Source organism: Echeneis naucrates, chromosome 12 (genome assembly GCF_900963305.1).
Source record: "Echeneis naucrates chromosome 12, fEcheNa1.1, whole genome shotgun sequence".
Classification (NCBI taxonomy): domain Eukaryota; kingdom Metazoa; phylum Chordata; class Actinopteri; order Carangiformes; family Echeneidae; genus Echeneis; species Echeneis naucrates.
Window position 1 is genome coordinate 13969425 of NC_042522.1, and position 19531 is coordinate 13988955.

A 19531-nucleotide genomic window follows, 5' to 3' on the forward strand; every position below is an offset into this window, starting at 1 on the left:
AACTTATCTTGCAAAGCAGAAACATATTATTATTATTATTTTTTTTTTTTTGTACTGCTTTATTAAATGGGTTAGTAAAGCATATCAAAATGCATTGTGTTAGCACTTCACATCATTCGAGAGCCTAGTGTTTACTTAATACGAAGGGGAATAACATTTGGAGTTAGCCATATGAAACTAAACTGTTTCACTCAAAGAGTTATAGGAATAGTGTGGCAGCTCGCCCCCGGCTATGTTTAGATGGTTTGCTAATTGATGCTAAATCCCTCTTGATATGCGGCTCATTCCTCCATCTTTAATTCATTGACTCGCATGCAGATCTAAGTTGGGCTCTGGGAGAATGTAGATGGGGATCTATGGTTTGGAACACAGCTTTGGTGCTGTGGCATGCGGCCACCATCATCAGAATTACATTCCCGGCTTATGGCCGTGGAGCATGTCACTGTCACTCTGTTCACCCTTATCTTCAGTCTCTTTCCGAAACTGATGGCAGAGGCCGTCCTCGCTCTGAAGTGGCAGGGGAATGTCTGGGTCATAATGTGACCTGTTGGAGACACCTGCTGAAATAGTCCAATCCACATTCCTCAGCACTCTGAAATGGATATAATCAGTGGACTGGAGCCACTGGCTTTCTGGTTGAAGTATGAGAAATCATTGACTGTAAATCCACTGTCGACTTTTTTTTTTTTGTAGTCAGTTGTTTTTTTGGAAAGGTCACTCTAGTGGTAACAAGAATACATTTAGTAACCATGGATGAGAGACAATGGCAGCATGCACCAGATAAATGGGATGGCTCAGTTAAAGATTTCCAGCTGAACACACAGTCACAGAGCCCAGAGTCTGTAATGCTTCCAGTTGAAACAGATGAATTTAGGGAGATTTTCAGAACCAACTCCACAACTGGCCTCTAAAAGCATTAAAGGCATTAAAAGAGGGTTGTTTGTGTGTGTATGTGTGTAGATATACGTGTGTGTGTATGTATGTATGTATATATATATATATATATATATATATATATATTATATATATATATATATATATATATATATATATATATATATATATTTATATATATATATATATATATATATATATATATATATATATATATAAATATAGATTGCTGGAAAGACAAGAAAATCCTAGACTGTGGAAGACTATGGAGGATGGCAGCTGCTTTCATGATATAAAAATAGCATAGTCCAAACAACCCCCTGCCCCACCCCACTTGCCACAGTCAGTGATGATTAGCAACTCCTGAACACCTCCTGCTAGTGCTTTGCTGACACATTCATCATCCCCACATGTGGCACTGGACTCCCCAGTGAGTGCATCTTTTGGGCTTTGAGACATTTCAATGTGCAGTCTGCTGTTCCTGCATTTAGTGAGATGAGGCTGATCCAAAAGTGGACACCAGCTCCTCTGAAAGAGTATGTTTCAATTTTGACTAATGGGTAATTTTGTCTGGGCAGATAATCCAAATCCAATAATCCGTTAACAGAGAGAGACCACACTCCCTATTTCTCTTCTCTCTGAGCTCTGTGGTGGTTTAGTAGTGATCACTTCTTCCAAGGCCTCGGTGTGGAGTAACACCTAAAGGAAGTGGGTCTCTGTTGTGAGTAGGTTGAAAGCTTGAACAACATTTTTTTTATTCCTACAAAGGAAAAATCATAAATATTCAATCATCTTCTATTGCTTTCCCTTTTCCGGATCACGGGCGGTGCTAGAGCCAGTCCCGGCTCACACTGGGCGAGGGCGGGGTGCACCCTGGTACAAATTGACAGAGACAAACAACCACTCACACTTAGAGGCAATTTAGTGTCACCAATTAGCCCAAACATGATGTTTTTGGATGGTGGAAGGAAACTGCAGCACCCAATTAAGCTGACTCAAAAGGAGACTTCATAGATTTTCAGTACGAACTTTGAATTTTGAATTTGGGATGCTTATTTATCATTGAACTCATGTTTATCCACAAAAACATGAATGTAATAACATACATTCATATGAGAATGTTTTCAGAAACATGATAATTTAGCCATAATTGAACATTTTGATGTCAAGTACAGTTCTCAGTAAGATAATACACATCAATACCTTCTGCCTTTTTATTTACATTGTTTTATTAGTATTCAAGTATTCGACATTTTCTCTTCTGGCTAAATTCTGTCCTTTCACAGCTGTCACACACTTCTGTGACTTCTGCCGTTAAAGGAGTGATTTCTGTGTTTTGCTGTCACTACGAAGACAAAGTTGGCATCTGCAGCTGTTTTCCTACTAGGCTGGTAAACTAGTTCAGCATCATCTTGCCAAGAGGCCTTTCCAGCAGTGAAAAGCACATGAGCCTTTTTTTTTTTTTTTTGGTCAGGCCCCTGTCGCTTGATGTCGATAATCTCAGTGATGGCTGAAGTCACGATAAGTAAACTGCTGGTTGTGCTAATGTTGGCTGTGTTTAAGTAGCAACCTCACTAATAACTTTAGGTTATTCAGTGGAAATTCACGGCCAGTTAGCAGACTCATATTGGTACTTAAATGCTAGCTGTGAGCATTTTAGCCGTGGTGACATGAACATCATGGCTGATGAATAATATACCACTATACCAGTGAGGCCATCTCAACTTTTCCCTTTTCTGCCTCCTCTTCTACTCTTCCTAACTCACTCACAGGGATTATGTACTTCCTTTATCATGATACTTCAAAGCGGCTTTGCACTGAAAGTTTTAATTTGCGTCAAACTCCCTTAAGTCTTTCAAGCATTGGGCTGGTTCTCCCTTTTCTGTTGCATGTGACGCAGTACAAACAGGTGGGCACAGCAGCAATTTCAATACTTTGCATGTGAATGGATTACTGAGAATGGGCTTAGTGTTATCTAATAAACTTGATTCTGGATTTCAGGCATTATCACAGATGTCAAAGGGGAGGACTTTGAGAATCACTGAGTTGCTGAGGTTTTTGAAGAAAGCAGGGCCAAACTAAGCTTTTTCTAATCCTCCTGTGAAAAGTGCCTAATGTGATCAGATATTCTCAGATGTAAACATCTGTGAATATGGACAGTAAAATGTATGAGAGGGTATGAAGTACCTGCCGTTGTTACCATTGATCCAACCATAGGTAAATGATATACATACTGCATACATCACACAAGATTGCCTTTGCTGCTAGCTTGGCCCCATCTTTTTCTTTTTAAAGAAAGAGCTCACACTTGTCATGATCACCTTTGAATTTCCCATTCAGGTAAACATTTTCTGCTTCTGCATCACTGGAATCCAGTTTGAGCTGACTCTTTAGTCACCCAGGCTTCATCTGCTTTGTCAAAACTGTTCCCCGGAGTATTTATGTTGTCGGCTAATCCAGCCTCTGGAAGCCTGATTTGATTGCCAGGATTTTTATGTAATTTGTTGAGTCTGTTTCGCAACAGAGGACATAGTTAGCTCATTATGTCATCAGTATCCCTTTGAGCGTGTTTCACTTTGACTTCCTGAGTCTTTGACCTTCTCTCATTTGCTGATTCTGGTACTTTTCCCCATTTTCTACGAAGAATGCATCTTGAATTTGGATCTGCTGTCAGCAGATTTGTTGCATTGGCCATCCACTTGTTGATTCTTAATTGACAATAAAAAGCTATGGCCTGTTTTGAGACATTGCGCATGATTTACTACAAACTGTAGAAGCGCTTTAGCCACGGTCATGTTTTTCTTACAGCTCTCTGGTCTGTTATGACAACACTGTCAACTCAAGAACCTGTAGCCTGTTATCATCATCTGCTTAAGCAGCGTGATATCAAGAAATTCAGTGTTACTTTATGTCGAACAGGCTTGTAGAGGTCAATGTCAATATCTGCATGCTTTTATCTATCTTATATATGTATCACCGATGCCTGTCTGGTCATTCAAAATCAACGTGTCATCAAGTAAGAACCACAGGCTGTTTGCCTCTCTAAGCTATCTAAACATGTAAGTCAGATATTGTGATGGCAGAATATACCAGGAGCCTTGAATTCTGACTTACTCTTATTTTTATATTTTATATTAATATAGCAAATGAAAATGTACTATCAATACATGCAGATAATGTTTGGGGGATCTGATTATTCCTTTATTTAAATTGTTTATCAGTAACAAAGGTCAAGTCATAAGTGGCTGAATTAACCACCCATAAAGCAACTGGTTACAACTTAGTAGTGACCAGATGACAAGACAATAGTGTGAAATGACAAGGCATGCTCACCAAGGGGGTTCAACCAATCTTAAAAATCAGTTGTTTTTTCACACGTTGCCATTACTGTTGTCACCAACTGTCAGACAACCACACGACCGCATCAGTGTGGTGTGTACAAGTGTGAAGAGAATAATGTGTGTAGGCTTTCAGATTCCCAGTAGTTAATCATGAAGCATCAAAGGTCAGATGAGGTGTTCAGTTTCATTTCTCAAAGTATTTCAGAATTAAATAAAGTGTCAAGGCTCGAAATGCTTCTCCTTCATTAGCTGCTTTTGATTTTGGGGTTTCTTGAGAAAGCTTCAGGCAGAGTGTGGGAGGTGTGGGATCCAGGTACAGGCTGGCATTACACAGATGGAGAGGCTGTCCATAAGTATGCATGTCCCAGCTTGTGGGATGTGCAATGTTTAATGGCTGTCATTAATTTAAATGGAAAAATACATTACACTGAACAGAGAGCAGTTATTTTCAAAAGTCAGTCTAACAGTCCGCTGTCAACTTTGTTACATCAATCTCTTATATAACTGTAGGGATTGCAAAATGTCCGCCGAGCCAAGGTGTAAAAATGATTTATCTACTTTTCTAATATAGTCTACAGCTAAAGAAGTCTGCAGCTAATTAAATATTTTATCTGTAATATTATTTGTTTTTTGGGATAAGTTTGTAGGCTGATAAATTATAGACACTACTGTCAGCTAAAGTAAACTCACCGTCTCATTATCAGCAAGAGTCAATTTGGTACATAACTCCATTTTATTTATTGATTGTCGTTTATTATCTGCCAGTTTTTAACACCAAGGTTATATTCATTTATCATACCAATAGAAATAAATGTTGTAGACTTGAAAATAATAGGAATTCAAAGCAATTTATTTTCTCTTGGTTTTCCATTGTACACCTAAAACTGGTATTGAATTATATTATATGTGTTAAATTGCATTATATGTGCTATAGAAAGGGCATTGAAAACCTTAAATTGAAGCTAGTGAACCATGCAGAGCGTCCGAGCGTAATAGGACCAGTAGGGATCTCAACAACTGTACAATCAAATCTTTCAGAGGTGTTTCCTCCATTAATTTCCCCTGTTAGTGTTGACTGAGAAGCCAACAGGCACATGGCTTCATCACTCTCTGATTATTTCATAACAGACAAATAATAACACAGTGCCATCACAGAATATTGATACTTCAACTTTAAGCACACTGCATGATAATAGTCATCTTCAGAAAATGTACTTTATATTGAGTATGTATGTATTCCCCATTTTTCACTGACTGACTTCAACAGTTTCCTAATATTAATACAGCCACGCAAATATCTTTGGATTCTGGACTGACCTGAGGATATTCATAAACACTCTCTGCATTTTTGCATACGAATTTAAATTGTGGGTTGAATCTTTGAATTACAAGCATTTTTCATACTCCTTTTTATTCATTATATTTTTCTCTAGATGTTGACAACCAAAATAAATGTCAAAACTCCAGCACGTCTGAAGGAAATATGCAGAACATCAGCCTTTGATCACTTCTGTAGCATCAGTCCCATGTATTTTTAAAACTACACAATATAAACAGCTCACAGGATGACAAAGCCCTCAGATTCCCAGAAGAGAGACTAAGGTGATATCTATACCCCAGTCCAGAGCAGATTACCTTAAATCAGTCTATTTATCTCTTATCAATCCATTTTCCCTTCAAATTCCACCTTAAGTGGGAAATGTTAAGGTAGCGCTGTAATTTTCAATACCAATGATATTAGAAAGTCCTGCTCCAGTTTGCAAGGTCACCTGTAAATCAATCAGTTGAGGCAAAATAAGCTGTTTTGATTGGACGACTTGTTGCAGCGTGTATTAATAGTCACGTCTTGTGCCAAATATGTAGTGGTGCACTGATTATTAACCTTACAAATAGGGACAGGTGGATGTATGCAGGGAGACATTGTAACATACTTCTACTCTCTGACCCATGTAAATATAGCCATGAATGTGCAGCTCAGGAATGTGACAAGGATAGCAAAGACAGAAGAGACCGCAGTTCTGGAGCTGAATCCAACAAGTAGACATAGGGACACTGCAGGACAGCCATTGAGACAGTAAACCACGTTCCCTCTTCCCTCCCCTTCACTGTTAGCCGTTTTCACAGCTCACATTGGAGTCACCAGTGGCTTAATCTCTTGCTTCCCCTTAAATGTGAGAACTAGCGTCTTCCTCTAAATCTTCACCAACTCTCTGAGCTTCTACTGAGAAAGGAAAATATTCCTGCTTGTGCTGTAGACTGGAGATAAATTTTAAAGACTTGCCTACATTCTTAATGTGGTAATATTATTATAGACCGAGTGATGAACAGAAAGTGAAGGAACTCACTGATGCACTTCTCACTCCTTTGAGAGCTCAGCACAGAGTTGGACTGGAGGTACAGTGCAGAAGGAGCAGAAAAAAAGAACGTGCCATTATTGCTGCTCAGCATACGTGTGTACCCCTCTTGCATTTCAATTACCTGATTCAGATGCATACATTTTGATTCCTTTAAACACGCGACTGTGTGCTAGTGGGAAGGGAAGAGTTTCCTGAGCCACTGAGAGGTAGTTACAACTCAGTTGTGCCCAAGCTGATGTGATGTAGCTATGATTCTCAATATTTAAACCTTTTATACCTCCTTTGATTAAACAATGCATTAAAATTTGGCAGATCGGGGTCATGCATTAAAAAAAAAAAGAAATCTACTTCAGAACATATAAAACAAACTGATGAGGCTGGCGATTTATTATTACAATTGTCAATAAATCCCACAAAATCTCCTTACTACACATTACAATCATCGGTAGTTAAATCAAGTCAGTGTCCTCATGCCATAAATCCTCTCCAGAATGCCAAACGTGTATCAGCTCCCATTTTAATTTATTTGTAACCTGACTGCATTTTAACAATCTTCTCAGTTTTCTATTTGGCTCTTTGCCTGTTTTTATATCCCATCTCTTAATACAATCTAGTTCTTTCACTCTTTCGCACACTGCCATCAACAAGAAGAGGCAGATGGAACTCTCTTGACTGTCACATACAGGACATCATGTGTGGCCTCAGGTTGCATCAAAAGCGTGAAAGCTTTCAAGCTTTTTCATTTCAGCATGTCAGACTGCATTTCTTTGTCCTGACTCAGGGAGTACATGGTCATTTGATGTGTGCAATTTCAATGGACCCAGAGCTCAGCATCTCTGGGGAGAAAGCCAACCTGAAGTATACAGACACAACTAGCAGACGCATTAAGGAAGGAAATGTGATGTCTGACTACCCGGCAGCAATGGGAGCTTTTTGTTGGTTGCAGCAGTGATAGCCCACAACCCAGACCATTATAGGATATTCATAAAAGTGTTGTATTTATGAGCAAATATATACTATATATAATACAAGATCATATAAATAGCCTGGTAACACTAACTGAGAACACATAACTTAACCCTTTAATCTCCACATTATAGCTAAAAAGAAAAGGAATGATGACGGACAGCATTTGTAAATTTTATTTGGTAATGAAAAAGAAAATTGTTGTATATATTTTTCATGGGTACTTTCCCCAATATTGTGCATTTTCACAGTTTTAAATATCTGACAGAACTGACCCATTTTCAAGTATTGTTATGAAAGTCAAAGCTGAACACCAGAACATATACCGCTTCAACTATTTCAGTGCTGTATTTCCAGAACACAAACCAAACAAGATGAGAAACATACACAATTGCTCATAGCATCTTATGTAGTACATTTGGGGTTGTATTTGAAACACTGTCTTATGTTATATCACTTAGAGAAAGAAGGTGAACAGTGAGAACATTAATTTTTCTTTTTCGTTAGATAGGACCAACAGTATAAGCCAGGAAATGAAGGCAGATGGGCATGACTGAAGTTGTTGGAATAAATAAAGGGATGTCTCCCATGGGGGTTAAATCACATCAAGAGCTGAAACAAAGGTAGCAGCCCTCAGAAGAAAAGTAAAGGTGTGGGTTTAGGAGAGGAGGCCTTCCATCACTTGGCACGGCTTTACAAGCAGAAAGCACTATTAGAAATAAAAGTCCCACATGGCTGATTTTACTATTCTGATGTTTCCCTGGAAATTGAAATATGCTAAAAAACTGAATACAAGCCTGTTACCAAGCTCCAAGAGATTATTGAACTCATGAGACACCTCCAATATTGTACTGCATAGTTTTGGCTTTGTCCAATTTTGGCACTTTTTCTGCTCCATACAGTGGTGATAAATGTGTGGTTTTGTTTCTCCTTGGCTTAAATAAGGAAGCACATAAAGTATTCTTTCTGCACTGTAAATATAACATATACATCATTAACACAAAATTAACAGATTCTGACACGTGCAGAAGCTGTCGGTGCCCTTTTCCGAACATCAAATACCAATAAGCATTAACAGCCACCTATTCAATGACCTCAGGATTTCAGTTTCTTGGCGCCGTTGTTGTTTGTCAACAAAAGAGAGACGTTCGTCGCCTCCTGTCTATTAGTAGAAATGTGTGTCTGCATATGGCTTTTTAGCATGTGCATGTGTTCAGACAGTCCACGTGCAGGACTGATAAATGAGTTCACACTGCCAATGTGACACTGCTGTGACAATCAGATACCATGGCAGGCCAGCTCCTTTCCCCTCAGGGTGTTTGTGTGTGTGTGTGTGTGTGTGTCTGGTTTATGACAAGGGCATAACCTTTCCAGCACTGTACTTGAGTATGTGTGTGTGTGAGAGAGAGAGAGAGAGAGAGAGAGAGAGAGACTCCTGACTCAACAACAGCATAACTGTATCAGTGAAACTTATCCTCTCTAAATCCTTCCAAAGGGATTCAACACACAGAGCAGCATGACATCATACACGCACACACACACCTTCTGAAGGTGTGGGGCTCTGCGTGTCAGGGTTTAAATACATTACATGCAGTTCAGCTCAAATATTGCCCACAGTATCTAGTCATTGAGAGACACTATGAAATGGTCCGTGCCACAATAATTTGCCCATAATAGGTTAGACAAAAGGTCACTGAGTTCTTAACATGAGCCTCAGTTTTCTAAATAGGTTCCGTTTGTTGTCACCTTCGTATTCATTCCCTCACAGCCACTCTAATGTCTACAGCTGAGTTTAGGAATTTGATGGCGCCTCTCACACAGATATGCTGCCCCCGAGACCTTTGACATTTGACCTCAGTTAAACGTCACCCCTGACTCCAGTCAGCCCTTTTGCATTGCACAGCACGGCTCAGCACAGTTCAGTCCATCTAGGGCATGTAAGTGTGTCACAGCAGATCTAATTATGACGGCAGTCCCACAACTAGCCTCTTACTTTTCTTCCACTGCTCCTATCGCCACGATTCCCTGGGACCCAGCCCAGAGCAGAGGCTATCATCGTTACGCATGAATCGAGTCGAGCGGCAGTGCCTGATGTACCCGAGCTTAGAATTAATTATATCAGCATAGCCTTTAGCCAGCTAATTTCCAAAACTCGATTGTCAGTCAAGTGAGCTAGCACACTATTAGATTTCAACTGGAAACCATTTCACTTGTGGTTAAATAAATATTCAACCCTTTCAAATTACAATTGTGTCATCTGAGGAGAGATTTCAGAAAGATGCCAATCCATCCAACACTCTGCAAAAAAAAGCAAATAAGAAACAGTTTGAAGAAATATCAGCCACACTATAATATCCTGAAAGACACAAAGAAACGTGATCTGGACAGAGTGTGAAGGGTGAATGTTTTTTTCAGTTGGTAGTAAGGAGATGCTAATGCAATCAAACAGCAGCCAGCCTGGAACTGTGAAATACATGAGCAGATCAGACTTGCATGCAATTTTTTTTTTTTTTTTTTAGTTGGAGGCAAAATACAGGGACTTGGTGAGCACAGCGAACTTACAAAAATGTTTGTAGCATCTTAAAGCTACAAAGCTCTGAAAACCTGGGTGTAAAAAACCGTACAAACTGTGACAGAGCTCATTGGCAGATGGGGGGGGGGGGTTGTTTTTGCAGCTGATGCCCTGCTCACAGATTAACATTTAAATGAGCATTATTTGTTTCAATGTTGGTATTTAGCTGACTAGAGCTGTTTGTGTGTGTGTGTGTGTGTGTGTGTGTGTGTGTGTGTGTGTGTGTGTGTGTGTGTGTGTGTGTGTGTGTGTGTGTGTGTGTGTGTGTGTGTGTGTGTGTGTGTGTGTGTGTGTGTGTGTGTGTGTGTGTGTGTGTGTGTGTCTCATTTGCTAGCGGGAGAAAAAAGGGGCAAGCCCAATATTTCTGCTTCAAGAACAACAGGCAAAGCAGGGAACTGGGTCATCTATATGCCAACCAAGCAGCTGGGATCAAACTTGCATACTTCCTGCTCTGCTTGTCAGACTCTACAACAGATAAAAAAGTGAGAGAAAGAAGATCGGAAGGCAGGGAAGTGGAAAGAAGCCCTGTAAGGAGGAATATTAGTGTAGATGAAACGATTAAGTGACAAAAATAGATATGAAATATTCTTTAAAAAGGAATGCGATGCATGTGAAAGGCAACAATAAGAAACGCTTTGTGTATGATTGTCAGACAAGTGGATGACAAAGCACGGTAGATATCCTACCGCTCCGATGCTCTGGTTATTAAAAGTTAATTCCCCTGTCTGTGGCTGCATATTAATTTGAAGTGTTCGCTGATTAAGATGAGCAATGCAAATCCTTGCTCACTGTGGCAAGAAAAATGCAAGTCAGAGTAAATTCAAAAAAGAGAGAATGGGAGGAAGTGGAAATGGGGCCCTGAGGTGGCGCGATGAGAGAAATGTTTTCTGACGCTGAACGTTGCTAGATGGACTAAAGTGAATGAAGTGAGGCTGACTTTTCTTTGAGTACCTTTTGCTCACATTGGTGAGCTCACATAGAGCTTTGTGCGTTGAGTGCTATTGACAAGGGTTTGCTGAACTGCTGTTGTCTGTGGGTCCATTTGCACAGAGCATGTCCTCTGTTGCATAATGCACTTGATACACAACTAGTCTGCCTGGTTGTATAATGGTGTTTACACATAATGCTGGTTGTACTTGTAAGACAATACATTTGTCAGGTAAATGCAAGAGAACATTAGCATAGCCAACATTTGTAGACCCAGTTCTGGTGTCACTTCTGTCCTAAACCCACACATGCCAGCACCAAAAGTTTGGAAGAGATGGGAAAAATGAGCAAAATATTGCATTGCACTTTGTTTAAGGCAAAAAACTTTTCAGTGGAAAGCGATGTAAACTTAAGGCAGCATGGATTGAATGTCTTACATGTAAAAAAACAACAACAAAAAAAACCTAAACTCTAGTATGTCACCCAATGCAGTTTGCCATGTGCTTCACATGGCAAGCAAAAGCAAAACAACAAACAAAATTAAATGCACTCTCTCCAAACCCATAAATAAAAACACAATTAAACATGTACACAACATTTGTGCCAATCCATGTAGTAGCATGTATGCAAACATGGTAATGCGATTCCACCCACACTCACAAACCTCGTAACACTCGACCCAAAGAGCCAACTTATAAAATATAACAAACAACAAATACCCATGTTTATTATTTTTGCAACGACTTCATTTAGCACAGTGAGACCTGACCCAGTTTGAAGGTAGAATGGTTGCAGTTTGTTCACTCCGGTTTTAAAAGTATGTTCAACTAGCCCCTGTCCTCATAGAAACAGCTGGTCTTCTATCTGAGCTGGTTTCATTTGTCTCTGGTTTTCTCTGAAAATAGTTTTAAAATGAAAGAAAAAAGAGCTGGGAGGCAAAAACAAAATAAAATCTTCCCTAAAGGAAGGCTGAAGCAGTGAGAGCTGGTGATGAGCTAGAACAAAAGAGAACGAGGAGAACAAATAAGAGATTTTTACTGTTTAAGTATCCAAGGCCAGTCTGGTCAGTGAAACAGTTCAGTATTTGGGTGGGATGACCACTACGGGGTCACCGCTCTTTGGCCGCCACATCAGCACCTGGGCATCATTGGCATTGGGCTTGACCATGGCGTTGGGGGGGATGGGTTCGTTCTTGCCCAGGACCTGGGGCTGTTCCTGGGCCACGGGCTCGTTTAGAACGGCCCTGTTGCCCAGAGGCTTTTCTGGGTCTACTTTGATGTGAAGCCGCATTCTCCAGCGAATTGTCTGCAAGACAAGTGTCTCTGAGGTGGCCTGGTTGATGGCCACCAGCCAGGTTGTAAAGCTCTGGTCGCGGCGGATGCTGCTAAGCTGAGGCACATTACTGTCACTGACCGGCACCCCCCAGGTCACGCTCGGGTAGAAATTGTCGTTCATGCTAACGGTGAACTTGCTGTCCTTCTTGGTAGGGCCTACAACAGTGCAGGTCTCTGTGGTGTTGCCGTACCACGGGTAGTTGACACCGTCTGAGTCGCTGATCGCCTGGATCTTGCCATCACGTAGGTCAGGGAGCTCCCAACTCGACCTGGAAGTTGAAAAGCGACCATAAATACAGTTTATGGCTATTAAGCAGTCAATTGACAATTGGGCGTTATCAGTTCTTGGATCTTTTGGCAACAGTTTTGGTTATCATCATCGTCGTCTCTGTGGGTTATGTTAACATTGTACTCGTACTTCTTACTACAGATCAGTCTGATGGTGATATACTTATTTCATTATATTTGTATACCGTTTATGTTTCTTAACCTGTTTGACTTCTTTTCGGAGATTTACATGCCTTTTACAAAAACAATACCAAAGTAATAAACTGGAACTATCCTAAAAATGTAGCTTTACAATAACCCATACTAAAGAATTGATTGTGTGAACAGCTCGCCTGTCTAACTTTTTCTGTATAAATGATCAGTAATCTTCCTCTTGATATCTCTGGCTGTCTGCTCCGTCAGCTCTCTCCAGCAATTTTTAAACTGCAGAGGAAAAATACAATGCAACAGTGAAATATCGTGACACACACAGTGGGCAATGCTGAACGGCTTAAGTGATCTGGACCCCAGTCTGTCCACCTATTGATTTTTCTACTTGCACCAGGAAAAAGATTACCTTTCCTTCCCTGAAGCAAAAGACCAGCAGAACAGAAGAGATAACGCTGTGATCCCAGCCACATGACTCACTGTCTGCTTGGCCTGGCCTCATATTGAGATTTATGCATTCACCCAGGGGGTGAGATTAGCATGTCAGGCATGACATCAGCTGGTGTGTGTGTGTGTGTGTGTGTGTGTGTGTGTGTGTGAGAGAGAGAGAGTGAGTGAATGTGAGTGTGTAGATGTGTGTATATATATATATATATGTACATGAAAAATCCTTTAATCGTCTTTCCTGATGCCTCCAAACCAATTTGCAGCAAACAATTCTGTCAGTGACATAAACTCAGATAACTCCAATACAAGGGGGGGAAAAAAAAAAAAAAACAATGTGAGAAAATAATTTCACTATTTTAACTGTAGACAATGTTAACAACAGCTAAATGTACGTTTGAGTTCCTGGTTGACAGGAAATCTGAGACCTGGTTCTTTATTTGAATTACTGTGAAACTGACTGAGTCTTCAGTGAAAACCAACGTACATCAAAAGCCAGAACGTAGCCCGAATGTAAATAGCAGGGGCGCTCAGAAAAGGTACATGAACCAGAGCAGACTGCACACATGCACACATCACACATCACCCTACTGAGGAACTTTGATCATAACTGCAGAAGCATTTCAGAGATGTATTTCACTTCCTGTTTGCAACAGACAAATTTGTGTGTCAATTCAAAAACGTGGCATAAAATGCTGAAACTTCATTTGCAGCCTATTTTACTGCACAAGGGGGAAATTTGAAGTTTGCAAAGAGCTTCATTGAGAAATGAAGTGTCTTACAGAGCAATATGGAAACAGCCTGTTTCCTGTTTCTGCAGCTTTGTTGCAACTTTCATTTGTATGCTTGACCAAGTGTTTAAGAGTAACAAAATTCTGTTCATATAAAATAAGAAAGACTCAAAACATTTGATGCCAATCAATGTACCAGTGACAGTAAACTTTATTCTCAACACCAGTCACTTTGTGCTTCTGTGTGCTGAGTACATTAGCACACTGCCCCATCAAGTTTTTATTTTCAGCACTTTTCCATTTTTATGCCAACATGTGTATCAGCATGTGTGCATGGTTGTTTAAAAATACACACATACAATCCAAACCTACAAAACCATACCACAGTGAAGCTGCTCGAAAAGAGAGAAGCAGGGAGGAAGAGACAATAAATGTGCCCAGAATTCAGAGCACATCATCTAAAGCCGAGAAATCATCCACATTACCGTCGTCATCTGCTCAGTCTGATGATGGCACACTTAAGTTTTATTACCATCAAAGAAGCTACTTAGCATTAGAGTATCAGCAGCGAGAGCAGCCTCGTCTCTTCCATCGTAAGAGTGACTTAAAAAATGAGCATCAACAATAAATTCCCCTAATGGGCCTGTGAAGTTCTGTCACTATCCGCCTTTACCGACACTGAACATTTAAAGACTTAAGGAATGGAATACGATCACGTATGAAACACACTTTGGAGTGTGTGAGTGACAGACAACATCATGTAAACACTGCACTAAGAGGGGAGTGCCTAAACAGTGCTGCAAAGCTGGCTGGGAGCATTCTTGTAGCCCTATATACAGTGTAGTTCTATATATAAACTGTATCTGTTACATCCATGTTGGTTAGTTACAGCTTGAGATCACGCTTCCTCTTTCTGTATGCATTATTATGTGTGGTATTTAACCTAATTTGACCCAAACTTTGAAGCAGCATTTCTAATTTCAGCTTTTACTTTTTTAAAGTGATGGGTTTGTGTTATCTTTTTAACCTGATTGTTAGTAGCTCAAGTGATCTTTAAAAGTGTCTGTTGAAATAATGAGTCAGAAAATTGATTAGTCAACCAACAGACAATAACTCCAGGCGTCACAATTATAAAACATTTTCAAGAGTAATTAATGCTTTAAAAAATTATCAGCAAACTAATAGACAATTACAATAATTGTCCATTCCAGCCTTAAATCTTTCACAATAAAATTAGAAGGAAAAAATATAATTGCAATTTGTTTGCTGTTGTACTGTGAGCACAATCAGGTGCAGAACATTAGGGGGATGGTTTAGGCTTCAAAATGAGGCTGTTTTGAATTATATATTTTTTTTAACTTTATGTTGAGGATAGGATGGGGTTGTTTTTTTTTTTTTTCAGCTTCTCTATGTGGAGTGGTGACAGTCACCATTAACTAAAAAGAGAGAAGGCCATAACGTTTCAAGTTCAGAAAGCTAAACGAGTGAATATTGCCAATACCACAGAGTAGCTTGGAAGAAAGAGGCAATCACTGACCGTCAACCCAAAAGCATTTTACAAAAGACATCGATCAGCCTGGACTGGGCTGGAGAGTAATTGGGGATTCTTTCACTTCCTCACCAGCTCCCTCAGTCTGACACACACATGTTGGGTCGTAATGGGGTGGGAATGTAGGGGAGGGGACTGGGTCTCTAATCTTAGACGTGCAGCTCGCACACATCCTCTGCTGCTGTGCACACAGATAAAGCATATTCTAGGTGCATGTCAGCTTGCTGTTTGTCTGCAGCACTATATTAGATACACCACATGTATTACATTTGTACCAACAGAGGCTCGTACGCTGACAGGAAGAAACGCAACAAAGTGAAAGAGACCTGTTAGCTCAGTGTTGTGAGCCAATTTTAAAGCTGCACTTGTTGGTCTTTGTTTTTTAATAACAACTGGAGCAAAATAACTGTGTTGTCTAGTGGAGGGGTCTGAAAGGTCATAGCAATTATTTTCCATCACAATGTCCAGCTCTCATATCTGTCAGGTTTTGAAGTGCTTTGTAGCCAGCAGGCTTGCAGCCCACGGGCCCACATGCTGCAGACAGCTGAGCTTTTGATTGAATTAAAGTGCACTTACAGTCAAGTCGATTTATCTTCATTCTGTAGGCCATATCTTTCACACAACAGATGTTCATGTGTACAATTCTGAATACACAGCACATAGTGATGTTGGGCAACCCAGTTGCACCAGTTTCACAACTCTATAATATTTCCACTTCCATTTCGCTTTGCACATCATACAGAAATAAAATAAAGGTTCTCACTTGCTGATGGGGAACTGATGAGTTTTGTCTCGTAAGTGTCTGATATACTTAAAATTGGGGACATATATTCTCCATGACCCTTTTAAATGAAATATCATATTCTTAATCATGCAACTATTGGTTGAATCAACACTGATTTAATGAGCAGCAACTTGACTACTGATTTATTCATTCAGACTTGCTGCTTTCACTTTGCCATGTGAGAGAGTAAACCTGCCAGCCAAGATAATGCATCATTTTTATGGCATTTTCCAGACCAATACTAATCGATTAATTGCAATTGCATTGTAAGTGGCTATCATTAGATGCTGATAATAATTGGTAATGGCAGGCCAACTAAGAATAATGAACATCATGTGAATGACTCCAGTAAGAAACTCAAAACATGAAACCTGAGGAGTCTAAACCAAATGTGCTCCACACATTCTCATCAACCTAACACTGATAATGTAACATTATCGTGTATCCATCCTTTATGTAAATGTATGATATTGTACGTTGTGTGGCCTTGTACTTGTCTGTGTGTGTTTTGTGTATCTGTTTGTGTTGGACTCCATGTCAGACTGTGAAAACAAATTTCCCTTGGGAAAATAAACTATTTATCTAACCAACCTCTGCTGGTAGCAAACAGAAGAACCTGTGATACTCACATCCCTTTGTTTCCATAAGTATTGTAGAACTCCATGTGATTGCACGCTTGGATCCAGCCGATGGTCCATGTCTCCTGGCCGGCCACAGGCGGCACCAGGATCTGAGCATGAGCTCGGAAATGTGGTGTCCGGTAGCGCAGCACCATGCTGTTTGACTCGTCGATGCTGGTTGGGTTGGAATCGATGCAAGTGTTCACCTCCAGGACGATGATACTGTCTCGGAAACTCTTGGGCTTACACCTGATACTGTGGATACAGCCCATTGCATTAAACAGCAACACAATCTGCAGCAACGTCCAGAGTTCTGGGGGGGAAGACAGACGCATGGAAACAGCAAAAGAAAAATCACCTCAGTGGGATCCTCACTACGTTTCCCCCACCCCACCCCGAAAAAAGGCAAAAAGCAAAAAAGGTTTTACCAGAAATAAAAGTGTTTATGCACAGAAGACTGTCTCATAAAAAAAAAAAGCCATGCATCTTTGATCCAAAACTACTTCAAGACGAGAAGGAGAAAAAGAAGAAGAAGAAGAAGAGGAAGGGCTCAGAGAGTCTTCATATTTGTAGAGCGCATGCTTTCTGGTGCGTAAACGCAACTTCACCACACAAGTGCAGGTGTGATAACTTTGCTTATCCGTGCATTGATGTTTTCATGCAGTGCCTCCCACATGTGCACCATTACAAAAAGATCCGAGCCCCAGGCATCATGCATCCACTGGGAAGGTGCGCGTAAAAGCCTCGGGTTAATTACGAGCGAAATAATTAACAGAAACTACTAGTGTTACAATTTCGGGTCAAGTTGTCTTTTGTGTGACTCGTTTAACTATTTAGCGAGAGGGTAATCCCCGGATCTATCGTTTCGCGCTTCCAGCTGGTCACAATCTTACTTGAAAAATGTTAAGCCGGACATTTATAAACGACAACTGGCAGCTCACATTGAGAGATGCTTGGAGTCCATTTAATCCGCAGCAGCCTCAATAACAACAACAAAAATGTGTAATTTAACGATATAACGACGAATTTCATGTGTGTGGATTAAAGGTTCATGTGCAGCTGCATGAATTGTGGTTTATTTTTAAACAACAAAAACGACATGCACAAAAAAAAAGGAAGTCTACCTATAAAACAGTTCAGTAGAAAGTGTCCAGAGCCAAATACTGGAGGGATTCAGAGACAGAGGTGAATGCAGGAGGAGGGGGGGGGGGGTCTCACAGTTCCTAGGTCAGAGAGGTAAATCCTTTATCTCCTTCACGCCGGCTCCCGTTATTTCTCCCCGAGTCTGTCGCTCCAAACGGTCTCAGCGTCCCGCAGGCAGAGGTAGCTTTTCCACCAGCTCTGAGATCTCCAGAGGACACCGCCGGGTCAACTTTAGCGCCCATTTCACCCGATCCATTCTATGGAATTTCCGAAAAAAAAAAAAAAAAAAAATCAAAAAATCTAAAATAAATAAATACAAATAAAAACACATAACGCCTCTTTGTTGGGAAGTGCCAGCGCATAGTCACATAGTTGGAGCGGAGCCGGCAGCCGGCGGTCCCGGTCCTTGTGCCGTCCGGGCTCGGATGCAGTTTCAGTCTAAATTCCGGCACAAGCTGTCATTTCTCCGAGCTCGTCCCATCGCTGCCGCGGCAGGTTCACCCCGCTAATGCATTAGTCTGTTTCAGCTGCCTGGGGAGCAGCTCTTTAAGTATCTCGGAGACGACACTTCCGCCCTGGGCCTGCAGGGGCTTCTGGGAAATGTAGGCGCGTCGCGTTTGTGCTGAGAGACAGCAGTTATCTCGTTAGGGAGTTCCCATGTGATATTAAATTAAGCTTTGCTGCGAGTTTGACCTGCAGAGGGTTGGAGGAGGGGTTCGGGCTTTGTCCACAGAAACCTTAAAGCAAGATTTCTAATTTCAGACGAGTTTTTAAAGTGATCGGTTTTTAAGTGATTTTACAATCGTCTCTTCAGAGCTGAAATGATTGGTCAATGAATTCATTAGTTGACCGACACAGAATAACGCCAGACATCATTCAACAGTCGGATCTACTCCCTTTCTCAGTTTGTGCCATAGTAAATCATTGTAAATTGTGGACTTTATACTAGTGATCAAACACCAAGAGGTGTCAACTTCTCGCACATTATCCCAGGTGTTAACGTGCCGATAAGTCACAACTAAATACTAATATTTTATCAATAATGGATGACGACGAGTTTAATTTGCATTGTTTTGTATGTGTGTGTGTGTTTTTTTTTTTTTTTTTGTTTTTTTTTTACAGCTTTATGGTCAGATGGGGTTAGTTTGATTTGATTTGTTTTATTGTGTAGACAGGTTTCAGGACAGGTGTGATCAGTGTAATCAGGAATCATTAGGGTCTGTGGTGACTAGTATTTTATTTTATGGCAGTATGCTTTATTGACTGTGGGAGCTATCGATTCTCTTCAAACAGTATTTATGTATTCACGCATTCATTTTCAGTCTTGTTTTTGTTCTTCTGGTCTGTTCAGTAAAGTGCATTAGGAATTTTTGAATGCTTTTTTAATTGAGGTCGGTATAAATAAAAGGGAGGTAAAGACTCAATACTGCCTAC

At 40.5% G+C, this 19531-nt stretch overlaps 1 protein-coding gene across 4 annotated transcripts; it reads right to left on the reverse strand.

Moving 5' to 3' along the window:
• Positions 1 to 7716: 7716 nt before the first annotated feature.
• On the reverse strand, positions 7717 to 18602 carry fam78ab (family with sequence similarity 78 member Ab). Of its 4 annotated transcripts, none has more exons than XM_029516095.1 (4): positions 18466 to 18602; positions 18173 to 18354; positions 16964 to 17267; positions 7717 to 12660 (listed from the first exon to the last, which is right to left on the reverse strand). In XM_029516095.1, the coding sequence occupies exons 3-4, from the start codon at positions 17224 to 17226 to the stop codon at positions 12135 to 12137; spliced, it is 789 nt and encodes a 262-aa protein (XP_029371955.1). In that variant the 5' UTR covers positions 17227 to 17267; positions 18173 to 18354; positions 18466 to 18602; the 3' UTR covers positions 7717 to 12134. The 4 variants fall into 4 exon arrangements, with proteins under 4 accessions (XP_029371955.1, XP_029371953.1, XP_029371954.1 ...); XM_029516093.1 differs by having other exon boundaries at positions 18079 to 18354; XM_029516094.1 differs by having other exon boundaries at positions 17383 to 18354.
• Between the last annotated feature and the right edge of the window lie 929 nt (positions 18603 to 19531).

Excerpts from the sequence above, each read along its gene's own strand:
- fam78ab (XM_029516092.1), bottom strand. The coding sequence starts at position 17,289 with ATGCGTCTGTCTTCCCCCCCAGAACTCTGGACGTTGCTGCAGATTGTG. Across the intron at positions 12,661-16,963 it reads ACTTATGGAAACAAAGGGAT|GTCGAGTTGGGAGCTCCCTG; the intron begins GTGAGTATCACA and ends TTCAACTTCCAG.